We start from the raw sequence: 17314 nt of genomic DNA, 5'->3' as shown, positions 1-17314 counted from the left end.
ACTATTGCCTATCAGGCCATGACTTAGGCCTAGATGTCAAAGCACATGAATGACCATACTTTCTCTCTCCAAACTCTTCTTAGTACTCCAACAACTAACAGAGTCTCCTCACGTTCTCCCAGACCATGCTCATTCATGCCCCCGGGACTGAGTTTATGTAGTTCCTCCTGTCTTGTGCCCACTCAATTTCTATACTTTTTTTCAAGTCTCAAATAAATAAAAAATTCACAAACACAATTGTTTCTCAGTTAGTGAGTCAGACCCAACAGAAGAGAAAACGTAGTTTTCGTATTTTATGACCTTTTGGAGATGCATTCTAGACCAGTTGCCCTTTCTCTTTTTTGAGCACAAAGTCATTCAATGGCCCTTCTGAGTCAAGTTTTCTGATAAGCATTTACTGAGTGCCTGCTCTGTGTCAGGTTTTATGCTAGGTGTTGGGAATACAGGAATGATAAAGAACAGTTGCGCAGCCCTCAAAGAACTTGAAGTTCAGAGGACTGTAAGCAAATAGTTTCACACAATGTAAAATGTGTATAGGGTACCCTAGGATTACAGAGGAGAAACATCTAAACCCAGTCTGTGGTAACAGAGGTGCAAGCATTGTGGAAAGACCTGGAGGAGGTGACACCTAAGCAGAGTCTTAAAGGATGAGTTGTTAGCCAAATGAGGAGGGCAGGAATTTCCAGAAGAAATAGCATGAGCAATGGCACAGACGTATGAAACAACATGTATATGTACACATGGGAAAGGACACACAAACTTAAGAGTTTGAGGTAAAGAATGACACAAGATGACACTAAACAGGTAGACAAGAGCCATGTCATGAAAAGCCATGCATGGCAATGGGAATAATATCCCCTAAAACAAGTAAACCACAATACATTCTCTAAAATAACTTCTATCTTAAATGTCATGACTTTAATACACTAAACTCTCAAAGTTGCTAGAAATTTCTCTATTGCCTAAGAAGCAGGGAAAATTGCTGGTGGTTTCCTTTGCATGCCAACAACCCTTGCTTTGCTATCCATAATCTATCTATCCACAGGATTCCTATTCTCTTTCTATTCCCATGGTTACCACCTGTGTGCAGTGCCCCATGCAAACAGAACTTTGATATAGGACTTTGATAGTTTGGTAAATGCTATTAGATTTTATTTTCAGCTCATCCTTTTATAAAGAGGTCTATAAGTCTCTCTTCTCCTCTTTTCTATATCTAAGATAGGCTAATAATTCCTAGCTCTTAAGTCATGCCAGTAGTATTTCATACTAATAGGCATGCACGTGCACACGCGCACGCACACACACACCAGCTTGTGCTATGTTCAAGGCAAAGTTAGATGAAACTTCTTGATACTTTCTCCTTACTACCTTCCCACTTCCCTTGTAGACGTTCCTCTGCCTTACCTGCCCAGATTCCCAGGGCATATTTCTATTGCAAATGGAAAATTCACCTCAGTCAGTGGAGAACAAAGGAGCTGCACATAGGATAGGAATTTGGCTCTCTGCCGGTGTCTCTGTGTGCCCTGTTTTGTATTGTTTCAGAGAAGTGCCACCATCTTTTACCTGGGCAGATGTCATTTAAATTTTTTGTTTTCTGATTAAAAGGTGCTACATTGGTAAACTGCATTATAATCATTTTTTCCTCCCCAAACAAGTTACAGTGCTTCCTCGCAGTTTATTTTCTAGGCCTCATGTGTTTTGAAATGTGGAGTCCTTTGTTAGGGTTAGAATTTCCTATAAACCTGCTCAATAATTTGATTTTGTTTGTCTTCTTTGAAATACTACACAAAGCAATCCCTGTAAAGGGCAATGCTGTACTGAAGGCTGAGAAAGGTGCCCGAGACATGGGCTCAAATTTGCTCTTTTCAGGCAGAGCCAGCTGAGTAATCGTAACTAAATTGGCTGCTTTTCAAGCTGCCCAATTCAGGAACTCTTCCTCTGGGAGCAGCACTTGCCTCAGGGGATCAAGTGCTTTCTAGTGAGGGCAAAACTTTGGGAAATCCCAGGGTGGTATGGTCTGTTTATGAAAATCTTGGGGAACAGAATGGGCCCCACAGACTGTGCCCTCCCCCCCCTCCAGCACCAGTGAAGATCAGCACTTGGCCCCAGGACAGAGACCAGAGTAAGCAAGGAGACTAGGAGGAAGTAGGGAACCTGGGTAAGCAGGTGAGATTGCTAAGGCACCTGCTGGGCTCTGAGTCAAAGTCTGTCAGTCCTCCTGGCTCAGGTTGCTCTGTTCTCTCACAGCCCAGCCCTTTTCCTGGGGCTGGGCAGGGGATTGCTACATGCCAGTTTACCTGGGGAAAAACCAGAGCCTCACTTTGGTCCCTTTCAGTAATTGACATGACAGGTTGCGCCGGAGGGGGAGGAGAGAGCTTCCCTTCATAAATGGTCCCACCCCTGGACAAGGTGGTTCACTCTGACAGGTAACAACGGGGGAGTGTGCACCTGCCACCAGTCCAGCTCAGCCTGACTGCAAGACAAGGAGGAGCTCGAGCAGAGGGAGTGAATGAAAAATGGACAAGTTGAAGTGCCCCAGCTTCTTCAAGTGCAGAGGGAAAGAGGTAGGGGACTGGGAGCTGCAGAGCTGTGGAGGGTCTGGGAAGGAAAAATTTAAGGGGACGCAAGTCTCAGTTTTTGCTTTCTGTGTCTATTAGTCCTCCACATTTCTGTTCAACTGCCTTCCAGTATGCCTGAAATGTCCTCATATAGTAGAGGAAAAATAGAACAGCTCTTACTCTGGTAGCTAGCAGACAGGGGCACCTCATCCTCTGCCTTGAGTGCGCCCAGAAACCCGTTTTGTTTCTTTCTAGACTGTGTCCATATGCTGGAGAAAAATGAGAAAATACACTGTTCTTATCTAACCTGAGGAGCCCTCCATAGCCCAGAGCAGCTAACAGGTTGGGAGACAACCCCTCTCCTCTCAAGTGGAGAGAGAGCTGCTCCACCTGGTAGGACAGGAGAAATTGTCTCTGGTTATTATTCTGCGGCTTTCATAAAAGCACTGATTTTATTCTCCAAGATAAGGGGTTAAGTTAAACTTCCCTTAAAGCCAAACATCCAAAACCATCAGCCTATGAGAAAAGAAGTCTATGAATTAATTTATTTCCTTTTCTTCCCCTTCCTTCCTTCTTCCCTCCCTCCCTCCCTCCCTCCCTCCCTCCCTCCCTCCCTCCCTCCCTCCCTCCCTCCCTCCCTCCCTCCCTCCCTCCCTCCCTCCCTTCCTTCCTTCCTTCCTTCCTTCCTTCCTTCCTTCCTTCCTTCCTTCCTTCCTTCCTTCCTTCTTTCTTTCATTCTTCTCTCTTTCTTTCTTTTCTTCATTCTTTTCTTTCCCCTTCTTTCCTTCCTTCTTTTCTTTTCTTTTCTTTTCTTTTCTTTTCTTTTCTTTTCTTTTCTTTTCTTTTCTTTTCTTTTCTTTTCTTTTCTTTTCTTTTCCTTTTCTTCTTTTCTTTTCTTTTCTTTTCTTTTCTTTTCTTTTCTTTTCTTTTCTTTTCTTTTCTTTTCTTTTCTTTTCTTTTCTTTTCTTTTCTTTTCGTTTCTTCTTTTTTCTTTTCTTTCTTTTCTTTTTTCTTTTCTTTTCTCTTTTCTTCTTTTTTTAAATGGAAGCTATAGTTGATCCTTTTCAAAAATCTTCTACAATCTCAAGTGTTGATTTTACCTAATTCATCTTTAAGACTTTTGTATTTGAAAATTTATCTGTCCACCTTTTTTTGTCCCGCATGCTGGGTGGCACATGTAACCATTCCACAGTAATTTGGATGATCTCACCTGAAGTAGTAAAAATATCTGCCTACAGAGTTTTTTCATTTCAAGGGGTAAATATTGTAAAGTAAAAGCAGCCATTAGCAGAAATCTCCCCAACCTTGGATAGCGTTCCCCTGGGCTCCAGTTCTATGGTCTTCAGGTTCTCTCTCTCTCTCTCTCTCATTGTCACTCCGTGGATTTGTGAAATTATGTTTCTGTGGGATTTTTAATGGCAGAAAGACAAGCTGTTGATATTTTCCCTTCTCCAGAAAGTTACTGCTTCATCTGAGAATTTCCATGTTGGTGCAAATGATGAGAATCAGGAACGTGGCAACTGGTCCAAAAAATCAGATTATCTTCTATCTATGGTTGGATATGCAGTTGGATTGGGGAATGTGTGGAGATTCCCATATTTGACCTACAACAATGGCGGAGGTATTTCCACTCCCTCACTTCTTTCCCCTCCAGCTTTAAGTGGGGTGCTGTAAGGCCTCTAAGGATATTTTAAGTACTGAGGAAAGATATATGATGTTTTGGGTTAGTGGGAGAATGGTAAACAAGCATACTGCATTTATTATTAGGCTACACTTTGCTAGCTTGTTAGGAAGGTGGCTCCACAAAATCCTTAGATAAAGTAAAAGTTGTATATTTACAACTTCTCAGTTTTTGATTTGAGATCCTGTCTAATCTTCAATTATGACTTACTCTTCTTAATTTATACATTCCTATGATAATCTGTTCAGACTTCAGTGTTTTGCTTAATTTATAGTTGAATCTAAGCAAAAGACAGCGAATTCTAGTTCTAATAGGAAGTTCAAGTGAAATGTTTGTGTAAATAGAGTAAGGTATTGCATTTTGGAAATTTAAGTGTGGAAGCAGTTGAATAAAAAATAATTAAAGGTTTAGTATTTTAAGCTGCAATATTCAGTTACATGTATCCCTAATTGAACTGATTATGTAGAAGATCCTTCTAAAATGCAATAGAATTTAGTTCAAGACTAGGAGTTTAATTTCTGCAAAATAATACTTTTTATACTCCAGAAATCATTAAGGAAGGCTCAATTAGGACAAAAAGAAAAAAAATAACTCTGAGATGACACACAAAGGGATACAAAATGAATTGCATAATTCTCTAGTAATGTCGAAACAACTTTTCACTTACACCATATTTTATTTACTTGTAATTACAGGTTCTTTTAAAAGTATAGAGGTGACATGCCCTTATATTTCATAATTGGGTACTAGTGAAACTGTGTCACTGTAATTATTTTTCTTGGTACAATAGGATTTTGTGTGATGATATTTCAATCTTATATTCCTTGTTAATTGGTTTCATTAAAATGTTCACAATGACCTTCAGAGACTTAAGAAAGGAGCTCTGTTTATTAAAAACTTTAAGTGTTGGTGTGGCAAAAAATTCTCCTATCTAGAGCCTATGTCATTTAATCATGGGTTTGGTGTAAGTTTGAGCTGGAAAATGAATCAGAAATCACAATTTTTGTGTTTATGTTCTAAGGTCTAGTGTAGTGAAGAGAAACATTCAAACTCCTTTCTAGCCTCTTGTATTCAGGTTTAGAATAAGAATGTCCCTGTCACTTGACATTCTACATAGACCCAATAGTTGCCATCAATTTCCAGGAACTATATTAAACTAGGTTTAATAGAGAATTTTTAAACATAGCCAAAACAAAATAGTATTATTTATTGTATGCCATTATCTCTTTCACCATGTCCTCTAAGAATTAATATATTATATGGGCTCTCAGTTTTTAAAGATCATATCATTTGGGTAATAGATGATCTCAATTGCTTCTTTCTATTTTTGATCAAGGGTAGAAGATGACCATAAAATTCAAATTTGTCAAATGTTAATGGAGCTGATTTTAAAAATATGGTCAGTTGAAATAAAAAATATACTAAAATCTGGAATCATTTTTATCTGTAGATTCTTTTTAACAGTTTATGAAAGAAGTATTATACTACCTTAGGGCCTAGGCTAGCAGTGTTATCAATGTGTGACCACTGTATTGTATTAACAATTTACCAATATGTTTGTTATTGATAAGGAAAAAATATAATGGGTGAAAAGTCATATATACCACTGGGGAAAATAATCCTTTTCATTTCCCTAAAAACTTATTTACACTGGGCTAGTAAGCCTTTGATTACTGTTGTATTTAAACAGGGATATTTTCTACTATGCTTTCTTCATATTTATCATTGGCAAGACTTAACCTTCTATTAGTCATAATAATGATGGTATGTATATTGCAACATCTGTAAAAACATATTTGTCCCTATATTCTAGTGACTAGTGACTTGTACATAGCAAGTAGTTTATTGTCTCATTTTTAGTAGAATATATTTTGAGGGTTGGAAAAAGTATAATTCCCAGGTATGATGTTACAGTATCATAATATGAAAAATATATAAGAAAAAATGTAACATGGTAAATGAAATATACATAATGCCAAAGCCCATTCTTATCCACTGATTCTCACATTTCCTTATTAAACTTTGTTCAGACTTCTAAAATACTTGATCAATAAGTTTAGTATTATGTCCCTGCTTCTACCCACAGTGTGATAAAAGTTCTAATGAGCACTATTATGCCACAAAAGTAGGCAGAAAAAAGTAAAATAATAAAAGGCTTTTTAAAAAAATTAAAAAGGGGCCTGGGTTATCTAAATGTAAGATAATTAGTCCTTATGAAGTTGAAAGTTAACTCTGAATACATCACAAAAGTTCAGGCTCTTCTAACAAAAACAATAAATTTCTTATTAAATTGAATGAAGACCTTTATAACTATTTGTAGACTAATGACCTTAACTACAATGACTTCCACTTTGAACTACATTCAACATTTGCACCCTATGTCTTAAAAATAGACCATTTATTTTTAAAGGAGAAAGGAGGAAAACTAACTTGGAACATATGCTATGTGCCTGCCATTTTGCCAAGTGTTTTCTCATAGGCTCTGTAATTAAACCCTTACCACACACTAATGAGTCGTTACACATAGTTCTTCCCATTTATGAAGAACACAGGGTTCAGAGGTTAGGTAAATTGCCAAAGGCCACATAACTAGTGAATGGTGGAACCAGGATATAAACCTAGTTCTATTTGGCTCCAAAACATATGATCATTTGACTCCTCTGGATTGCTTTTTATGGGCTATTGTTTTTAATAACCACAACAAACTCATTACATAATACAGCCAGTCCTTCATTAATATCATTTTGTTCAACTACTTTTTGTTATATATTGATGAGATGCCATAGGAACTTACCTCTTTTTTGTATCAATTAGTTTTACTAAAATTGGTAAAATTGGTTTTATTATATTCCATTTCACTTAAAGTCCTAAGGCCTATCGAGGATGTTAAGTGAGGACTTACTGTACTGGCATTCCCATTTCATAGATGAGGAATCCAAGGGTTAGAGAATCAAGGACTTTCTCCCAGAAAGTAGTAAATTTGGGGCCTAAACCCAGTACTCTCTGACTCCAATGTATCAGAATGGTTTCAAAATGTCATGTGCTGGCTGTCAAGTGCCATCAAGATTTTGGGATATAATAGTGCTTTGGTTCTTTTTTGCCATTTTCTAGGTGCCTTCTTGATACCTTATGCGATTATGCTAGCATTGGCTGGTTTACCGTTGTTCTTCTTAGAGTGTTCACTGGGACAATTTGCTAGCTTAGGTCCAGTTTCAGTTTGGAGGATTCTTCCATTGTTTCAAGGTTGGTATTAAAATGTTTTCCCATTGTACTTATTGGTCTATTCATGCATATAGCTGTCCTCACCATGTGGACTAAAACTGTTTAAAATTTGGTCATGTTAAAAGCAAAGAAGCATACATTTTGCCCCCTGCATATTTGCCACTGTAGAATTTAAAACTCAAATGTTAATTTTTATTTCTGTTTGTCATAGGCTACAGATAGGGGTAAGGAAGGATATTAGAGAGGATTGTAAGGGTGTCATTCTTTTCCTATTTTCAGTTCTCTTGGTACATGGTTCTGCTGTGCAGTCACTTCATGGCTCTGTCATTTTTCTAGTTCAGGTGGTCTTTGCCTTCTTGCTTTGCATATTTTTTATAGTGCCTTATTCAGAAAAGTTGAAAAACAGGTCACTTTTTTTTTTTTTTTCTTGGATGCTCTTAATGGAATAAGACACTGGTAAAGTTTTTAAAGATAAGCGTCACATGATCTCACTCGTATGTGGGATCTACTGAACAAAATAAACTGATGAACAAAATAGATCCAGAGACATAGAAGCATGGAACAGGCTGAGGAATCTCAGAGGGAAGGTGAGGGTGGGGAGCGGGTAGGGAGAGATTAACCAAAGACTTTATATGCATTTATGCATAACCTATGGACACAGACAATAGTGTGGTGAAGGCCTGGGGGCAGGGAGGATGCCAAGTGGAGGGGATCAATGGGGGGGAGGGGCAGAGGACATCTATAATATTTTCAACAATAAAGATAAATTTTTAAAAAGTTAAAAAATGCTTTGATTGTTATTAAACATCAAACAGCCTTTCTATCTGAAGTTAGATCTCATTTTGATATGTGCTAGCTGCTGAAAACTATTTGTAAAAGCCTCAATGCAACATCAGAAATAAATTTATAGTGATGTAAACAGTATATTGTGCTGGAATATTAAGGAAGCTACCTCAAAAGCTGGTCTTAAGCACAGGAGTTATATTTAGTGCACTGAACTGCATTTTGAAACTACTGAGTTAAAAAACCTTGGAAGTTTAAATTCAGATTGTTACTGAGTTATTGAATTATCTTCACATGTGCTGTAGAAATGGCGTACATTATCCTTTCAGGACATTAATTGAAAGGCTTTATCTTTTACTTGTCAAAATGTTGGTTTATAGATGAAGATGTAAGTATTGGTCAGTGAATCAATAGGATTTGAGTTTTGAATGGTTTTCTTCCCCCATCTCTCCACTTTTTAAAAGAATATTACCCACTCTGACAAAAATTTACAGACTTCATAAGAAAGAGTAATGGACATGGGTTTTTCCTTCCTTGAAATTAATGGATTAATATGGTCTTCTGCCCTTGATCTTAGAACTTTTTCCAATCAACTAAAAAATTGTCTCAGAAAGCCAATCATTAAAATAATTTTAAATTTGAGAAGAAAACTACTCAGACAGTAGTACTGCCTCCTTACCCAACCCAAAAGAGAAAAAGTTTTTGAAGCAGCCTTCTCTTTTTAAAATAGATTTTATGGAAATTGAGAAGCAGCATTTTTATGAATTAGCAAAAGAAGATTCACTTGTTGGTTTTTTATTTTAATTGTTTTCTTTTTCAGGTGTGGGAATTACAATGGTCCTGATATCCATTTTTGTGACCATCTATTACAATGTCATAATTGCCTATAGTCTTTACTACATGTTTGCTTCTTTTCGAAGTGAACTACCATGGAAAAATTGTTCTTATTGGGCAGATCAGAACTGTAGCAGATCTCCTATAGGTAAAATTCATTCATTTATTTTAAAAAGTATTGTTAACTCTGCTTCATTCTTTTATATTTTCTAATAAGCTTAAAGGGTTAAATCATTTTCTAACCAACTTAGGAGCAGTTTTAAGTGAGCCATAGGTTACTGATGAAAACAGAATAAAGCATGTGTAACCTGAAAATTGATTAATGCAGTGTTAATTCCTGAGGACAGCCAGTAAGGCTAAATGGCTAGTAGGAGTACTTCTTGCAGGCCTAAGCGATGGGCAGGAGAGGGAAAAGACAATGGAAAACGATAAAGAGAGAAAAGCACCATCCACGAGAGAGTCGTATTGTGTTTCAGGATAGCCAGTATTGCCCATGTCATATGTTGCTAATCTTTGGAATAATGTAGCATTAATATTGTAGACTGTTACCACTGGGATTGCCTCTGTATATCAGAGGATAAAGTGGTAAAGACTGAATACTTCTCAGGAATTTAAAGGTCTCGCTTTCTATATAGGTTAAATAAGTCTACATACTAAGAGTCCCTTAGAGCACTAAATCCCAACTGAAATTATTGTTACTTTATAGCTGTATGACTATAACTATAATCATAGTTTAAAAGGGCAGATATTTTCATACTCACTCCCAGCTTAGTAGTAGAAAAGATTTACTATGCTGAATGTGCATGCCTTATTCCATTTGTACGATTTTTACCCCGCCTTCACCAAGTAACAATTTAGACAGCACTTTAACTATTTTACCATTAAATCTTTTTTCAGGAAAGTACTCTTCTAAAACTAAGTATGTGTTTGTGTATGTATTCTTTTTTATAATTTTTAGTAACTCACTGCAATGCAAGTATGCAAATAGGGGAGATCATTTATGCAAATAAAAGCTGGATAGACTTCAACAATCTCACCTGCATCAATGGAACTGAAATTTATCAGCCAGGGCAGCTTCCCAGTGAACAGTATTGGAAGTAAGTACCCTAGATGATCTACTTCTTAAACAGATGTTACTAAAAAGTTTTTATAAATAACAATAAAATATTAATCAGCTCTTTTCTTAACTCATAAGTAGAAAAATAAGGGAAGCAGAACAAATTCTACTCTGTTTGACTCATGTTTACCTGTCCTGTGAGTAGTACTAACTTGCAAATTTAGCTCATAGTCAACAAATTATCATTTATAAATTAGTTATGTAAGTGGGCACAACACTCAATAATGATTAATTTAGCACTATTAACTGTAAGTTAGGGCATTGCTTTGAAGAAAAAATATTCAAATTTTAAACTATAATTAGCAAGTTCTAGTGATAAACAATTAGGTGATGAGTAATTTGGGGGTAAAATTGCTTTTTAAGGCTGCAATTCTTTATTATCCATTTTGCTTATAATTGTCACCATATGGTAGAAAGAGATATTTTGAATTATATTTACTTTTATTATTTTGAAAGGTTCTCTTTTTATTTTCTTTACTGTATACCTACCCTTTACCCTGACCTAACTTCTTTGACTATTGCTGTGATGAGTTCTTCCTCATCTACATATTGATCTCATTTGTGACCCTTTTAAAATTTGGACCTTAAAACGTTCCCAAACATCAAACTAAGAATTAAAATCCTAGATCCATGCAAGTTCCTAGTGGAAATTATAGAATTTTATAGAAAGCCTTTGAAAATGTTATAAATAGTGAGACCATTTAGGTTTGCTGATAAATACCAGTATAATGAATAAAAAAACATTTAATGCAATTTTAAATGATATCTTTGTTATTTTAACTTGAGAAAAATATTGTAACAAGTAAAATGAAGTAATCTAATGTAAGGTTAATTTTTTTTTTTTTTTACATGAAGTAGCTTTGGAATATTAGGGGAAAATCATAGCTAAAGGAATCAGTAGTTCTTTTATTCTGGGGTTTGGAACTTTCTATTGGCTGCACTTGAGCCTAAAGTCAGAGCCTGGCTTTTCATTGAACTATTTTTGCCGCTCCATACAATAATATCAATAAAAGGCTCACACAACATTGATGTATTAATAAGATAAAATACTCCTGAGGTTTCCCCCTGGATAAAATATATGACAAAAGCCAATATATTAAGAAAAGTGATTTTGTGTTCATAAAAGGGCTTATGTGTTTTCAGCAAAGTGGCACTCCAACGCTCAAGTGGACTGGATGAGACCGGACAAATTGTGTGGTATTTAGCACTTTGTCTTCTCCTGGCTTGGCTCATAGTTGGTGCAGCACTATTTAAAGGAATCAAGTCTTCTGGCAAGGTAATTTGGAAAACACATTAGATGGTGATAGAGCAGTTTTCCAATATCATTGTAGTTCAATGACAAGCATTATGAAATGCATGTTTTTTTCTATAATGGGAACATTCAAATGTGTGAAAAGCTTTCTAAATAGGCAGCCTAGCTCTTAAAAAATACATAAGATCACTGCTATTGTTAAAAATAAAACAAAACAAGCACAAATTAGTACTAGAGTTGTGCAGTTACTCAGAACTTGGACCCTTCTTCTAGCTGATACAGTATTCTAACGCTTGCAAGTATATTAAATTTTCTGTCCTACTATATAAATATCTTGAATATATAAGCATCTTATATATTGTAATTTGTAGTTTAAAAAATCTAGATCCTTGTTCTATAGTGCAATTATGTCAAGATTCCTCTAGTTGGAGGAGATAAAAAAAAACACCACACCAAACTATGTAATCATTATCTTAAAGTTTGCTAAAATTACCTCAGAACTCTCTTTCAGCAAAGAATCCTCTTCTAAAAAACATTATATTTGCCCCTTCATTGTTTTATTTTTTTAAACTTTCAGAAAGCATCATAGCAATTTCAGAGAAAAAAATAAAATTTTCTCTGTGAGCAATTGTATAGCACCCAGAAAAGTGAATGTTTATGTGTTTGTAACTACTAGAGTAAAATTTCCTTAAAAATGGAGTCAGGAATAACTGTGGATACTATCTTTGTATTCCTGGCACAATATCTAGCACATTCAGTTAATGTTAAGTTGTGATAAGACATGCTGTTAGATCACAGAAATATTGTATTACAAAGTCAGTAGAAACTTTCCAAAAATAATTTTTCAATTGCACATTTTTGAAACCGTCGGTTCCTTTCGATGTTAATGTTGAAATAATCCATTAAAGGCCATTTACCAAATGCATTAATTTTTTTTAAAAAAATATTTTTATTGATTTCAGAGAGAGGAAAGGAGAAGAAGAGAGAGAGAGAGAAACATCAATGATGAGAGAGTCATTGATCGAGCCCGCAACCCGGGCATGTGCCCTGACTGGGAATCGAACCCCGATCGCCTGGATCCTAGGTTGATGCTCAACCGCTGAGCCACGCCCGGCTGGACCAATGCATTAATTTTTATTGGTCTCTGGATGACTTGTTTTAATTGTCTCCTTGGGCATATTATCAAACATGGGACATCTATGGATTAAAGAAATCATCCAAATTAATGAAAAGTCAGCATCAAAGGCAACCTGCTCGTCTGAAATTGTGTGTTATCTAGGACACAAGCAGTGTGTTTGTCTGCTGTCAAACTGTCTTAATGGTAGCTTTAAGGATATTAATGAGAAGTGTCTAGGATTCACTTTAATCAGCTTTCATGAGATTTAGACATCTACTAGGAGATTATTTTCCTTCTCCTTGGGGACTGAGTATATACTAAACACTGCAGGGTTTAAAATAATTTTCCTTCCCACTCCAATGCAGTAATTTACCAAGAGGTGATATTCAGCCCCTTCAGACATTTATAAGGATATGTTTTGAAAAGCACCTCATCTGGATTCCAAATTATCACTGTTGATATATTGTGTATTTACAACACAAACCTTGGAAATACTGGTTCATACATCAGAGTGTTTGCAAAATGGATCATTTGAGAGTGGTGAGAACAGGAAAAGGAAATTATGCCAACTTTGCTATTGGTGTCACCAGACTTATTAATAACCTTATGAAATTTTTGATACTTTATTTTGCTAATATCAACTGGCTAATGACTTTATTTCCATACAATTATATACCATGTTTTTTTAAAAAAAATGACATTAACCTTCGATTATTTTTCTTGATAGGTGGTATATTTTACAGCTCTTTTCCCATATGTTGTCCTACTCATCCTGTTAATACGAGGTGCTACTCTAGAGGGTGCGTCAAAAGGCATTTCATACTATATTGGAGCACAGTCAAATTTTACAAAACTTAAGGAAGCTGAGGTAAGAGTTAATTTGAATTTCAAATTATCTGAGAAGGTAAACCTTAAAAGCAAATGCCAAAAATCTTTGGTTGCATATAAGAGTGTTATAATGTAGTAGCTTGCAAAAGAATACACAATTTATTAGTGTTTCTGTCCACTAGGATGTCTGACTTAGCTACTTACATTACATTAATGCTCTCTTATAGGAAGTGAGATAATCATTTTTAGCAATAGGATTCTAAAAGTCCTTTTATTCATATAACTGGTTCTATTTGACCACAAAGATTTGGGGCTTATTAATCTGACAAAGACTATTTCATGCATGAATACCTACAAATTGATGACTAGGACCATGTAACTTATCGGATAAACTCATAGGAGATTTAAAGACTACATTTGAAAGTTTAATAGACTGATATATATTTTAATTGTCTTCAAAAGTTAACATCCCAAAAGTAAGGTCAAATTTTGCCCAATGAATTATGAAATTAAAACACAAATTTGAAATGAATGATGCATTTCATAAATGAAATTGTTACTGGTACCAGAAACATGCACCATGAATATGAATTGGGTAACCAATCCTATTTGAACTTTAGCTCATCTCCAGATAATGACTGTATCATTGGTACATAAAATCTTTTACAATTTTCACTGTAAGGAACATTAAATGTAAGTGTAGTCTATATACTATGCTTGTATTGATAACAGCCTAAGAATGCTTTCACTTTTTAGTAGTCAAATCTAGTAGTGCTATCCAAAATGGATATTTTAGTTTGTGATGATATTCTTTGTGAAGCTCGTGCTTATTTCCAGCAATTGCTATTTTCTAAATACAGGCATACCTCGTTTTATTGCACTTCACTTTATTGCACTTCCCAGATAATGTGTTTTTTACAAATTGAAAGTTTGTGGCAACTATGTGTTGAACAAGTCTATTGGCACCACTTTTCCAACAGCATTTGCTCTCTTCATATCTTGTCACAGTTTGGTAATTCTTGCAATATTTCAAACTTTTAAATTATTAATATATTTGTTATGGTTATCTATGATCAGTAATTTTTGATGTTACTATTGCAAATATTTCAGAGTACTACAAATTGCACCCGTATAGGATAGTGAACTAAATTGATAAATGTTGTGTGTGTTTTGACTGCTCCACCCACCAGCTGTTCCCCTGACTCTCTCCCTCTTCTTGGGCCTCCCTATTCTCTGAGACATAACAGTATTGAAATCAGGTTGATCAATTACCCCACGATGGTTGCTAAGTATAAAGTGAAAGGAAGAGTTGCATGTCTATCACTTTAAATCAAAAGCTAGAAGTGATTAAGCTTAGTGTGAAAGGCATGTTGAAAGCCAAGATAGGCCAAAAACTAGGCCCCTTGCACCAAACAGCCAAGTTGTGAATGGGGGAAACAAAAGGGGACATATGTAATACTTTCAATAATAAAGATAAATTAAAAAAAGGAAAAGTTCTTGAAGGAAATTAGAAGTTCTACTTCAGTGGAGACATGAATTATAAGAAAGCAAAACAGTTTTATTGCTGATATGGAAAACGTTTTAAGGGTCTGAATAGAAGATCAAACCATCCACCACATTCCCTTAAACCAAAGCCTAATCCACAGCAAGGCCCTAACTCTCTTCAGTTCTATGAAGGCTGAGAGAGGTGAGGAAGCTGCAGAAGAAAAGTTTGAAGCCCGCAGAGATTGGTTCATGAGGTTTAAGAAAAGAAGCTGTCCCCATAATATAAAAGTGCAAAGTGGCAAAGCAGCAAGTGCTGATGTAGAAGCTGCAGCAACTTATCCAGATGATTTAGCTAAAATAATATAGGTGGCTACATTAAACAGTTTTTAATGTAGAAGAAACAGCCTTATATTGGGAAAAGATGTCATCTAGGACTTTCATAGCTGGAGAGGAGAAGGCAATGCCTGGCTTCAAAGCTTCAAAGGACAATCTGATGACTTTAAGTTGAAGACAATGCTCATTTACCATTCCAAAAATCTTAGGGCTCTTGAATATCATGCTAAATCTACTCTGCCTGTGCTCCATACATGGAACGACAAAGCCTGGAGGACAGCAAGTCTGTTTACAACATGGTTTACTGAATATTTCAACTGTTGAGACCTACTATTCAGAAAAAGATTCCTTTCAAAATATTACTGCTTATTAAAAATACTCTTGGTAACCCAAGAGCTCTGCTGGAGGTGTACAATGAGATTAATGTTGTTTACATGCCTGCTAAAACAACATCCATTCTGTAGCTGAAAGAGCAAGGAGTAATTTTGACTTTCAAGTCTTATTATTTAAGAAATACATTTTGTAGAGCTATAGCTGCCATAGGTAGGTAGTGATAGCTCTGATGGATCTGAGCAAAGTCAATTGAAAACCTGGAAAGGATTCACCATTCTAGATGCCATTAAGAACGTTTGTTATTCATGAGAAGAGGTAAAAATATCAACATTAACAGAAGTTGATACCAACCCTCATAGATGACTTTGAGGGATTCAAGACTTCAGTGGAAGTAACTGCAGACGTGGTGGAAATATCAAGAGAACTAGAATTAGAAGTTAAGCCTGAAGATGTGACTGAATTGCTGCAATATCATGATAAAACTAACAGATGAGGAATTGTTTTTTTATGGATGAGCAAAGAAAATAGTTTCTTGAAGTGAAATCTACTCCTGGTGAAGATGCTGTTAAGATTGTTGAAGTAATAACAGAGGACTTAGAATATTACATACACCCAGTTGATAAAGCAGCAGCAGCAGGGTTTGAGAGGATTGCCTCCAATTTTGAAGGAAGTTCTACTGTGGGTAAAATGTCATCAAACAGCATCACATGCTACAGAGAAATTGTTCATAAAAAGAAGAGTCAATCCATGCTGCAAGCTGCATTGTTTTCTTATTTTAAGGAATTTCCATAGCCACTCTCACCTTCAGCAATCACCACCCTGATCAGTCAGCAGCCATCAACACTGAGGGAAGACCCTCTACCAGCAGAAAGATTACAAGTTGTTGAAGTCTCAAAAGATGGTTAGCATATTTAGCAATAAAGTATCTTTTAATGTTTTTTTTTTCCGTTTCATATTTTTAATTGTAGGCTTTCTTTTTTAGAACAGTTTTAAAGGTTTCAGAAACATCAAGCAGATCATACAAAGAGTTTTCATATTCCTATTATTATTATAAGTAACTCTTCAGTGGTTTCCCATGGCTCTGAGAATAAAATCCAGAGTCCTTGTGATGGTCTACAAAGTTCTGCATAACTAGGGCCTGCCTACCTCCCCAACGGCCTCTTGCTCATTTTGCCAGAGAGACCTCCTTTCCCTTACTCACGCATAACAGAACTGTTCCTGTTTCTGGATTTTGCACATTTATTTCCTCAGCCTTGGATGCTTTTTAGCAGTGAAGTATTTTAAATTAAGGTGTGTACACTGTTTTTTAGATATAATGCCATTGCACACTTAATAGACTATAGTATAGTACAAACATAGTATTTATATGAACTGGGAAACCAAAGAATTCATTTGACTCTCTTTATTGCAATATTTACATTATTGTGTTATTTGTTTTATGTGATAGTCTTGAACAGAACCTGTAATATCTCTGAGGTATGCCTGTACTTACAATTTGGATTTTAATGATTTGCTATAGAAATTTTCTGGTAAGCATGTCAAATTTATTAGTTTTTATTCATGGAAATCCATGCTTTATCTTTTTGAAAATTAAGGTGTCAATCTCTGTCCTTTGGTTATCTTTCCTGTGCCCAAATAAATTTAACTCCATAATCAACCACAAGAACCCTCAATTGGAAATGAACATATTTTGATGTGTTCACAGACCATCTGTTCATTTCTTTGTTTATCTTAGCCTCACATCTTTTAACGTTGTTTGTTAATTCTTCCC

At 35.8% G+C, this 17314-nt stretch overlaps 1 protein-coding gene across 1 annotated transcript in view; it reads left to right on the top strand.

Moving 5' to 3' along the window:
- Window positions 1-2516: 2516 nt before the first annotated feature.
- Window positions 2517-17314, top strand: part of SLC6A14 (solute carrier family 6 member 14) — a 31895-nt gene continuing 17097 nt past the window's right edge. Inside the window, exons 1-7 of the mRNA XM_016202692.2 lie at window positions 2517-2564; window positions 4014-4179; window positions 7351-7482; window positions 9065-9226; window positions 10037-10175; window positions 11339-11471; window positions 13292-13432. Of these exons, the coding sequence (XP_016058178.2) occupies window positions 2517-2564; window positions 4014-4179; window positions 7351-7482; window positions 9065-9226; window positions 10037-10175; window positions 11339-11471; window positions 13292-13432 (921 nt within the window). The remainder of the gene's footprint in view (window positions 2565-4013; window positions 4180-7350; window positions 7483-9064; window positions 9227-10036; window positions 10176-11338; window positions 11472-13291; window positions 13433-17314) is intronic.

The sequence above is a fragment of the Miniopterus natalensis genome, chromosome X (assembly GCF_054644295.1).
Source record: "Miniopterus natalensis isolate mMinNat1 chromosome X, mMinNat1.hap1, whole genome shotgun sequence".
Taxonomy (NCBI): domain Eukaryota; kingdom Metazoa; phylum Chordata; class Mammalia; order Chiroptera; family Miniopteridae; genus Miniopterus; species Miniopterus natalensis.
This window is presented reverse-complemented; position numbering and strand designations above follow the sequence as displayed.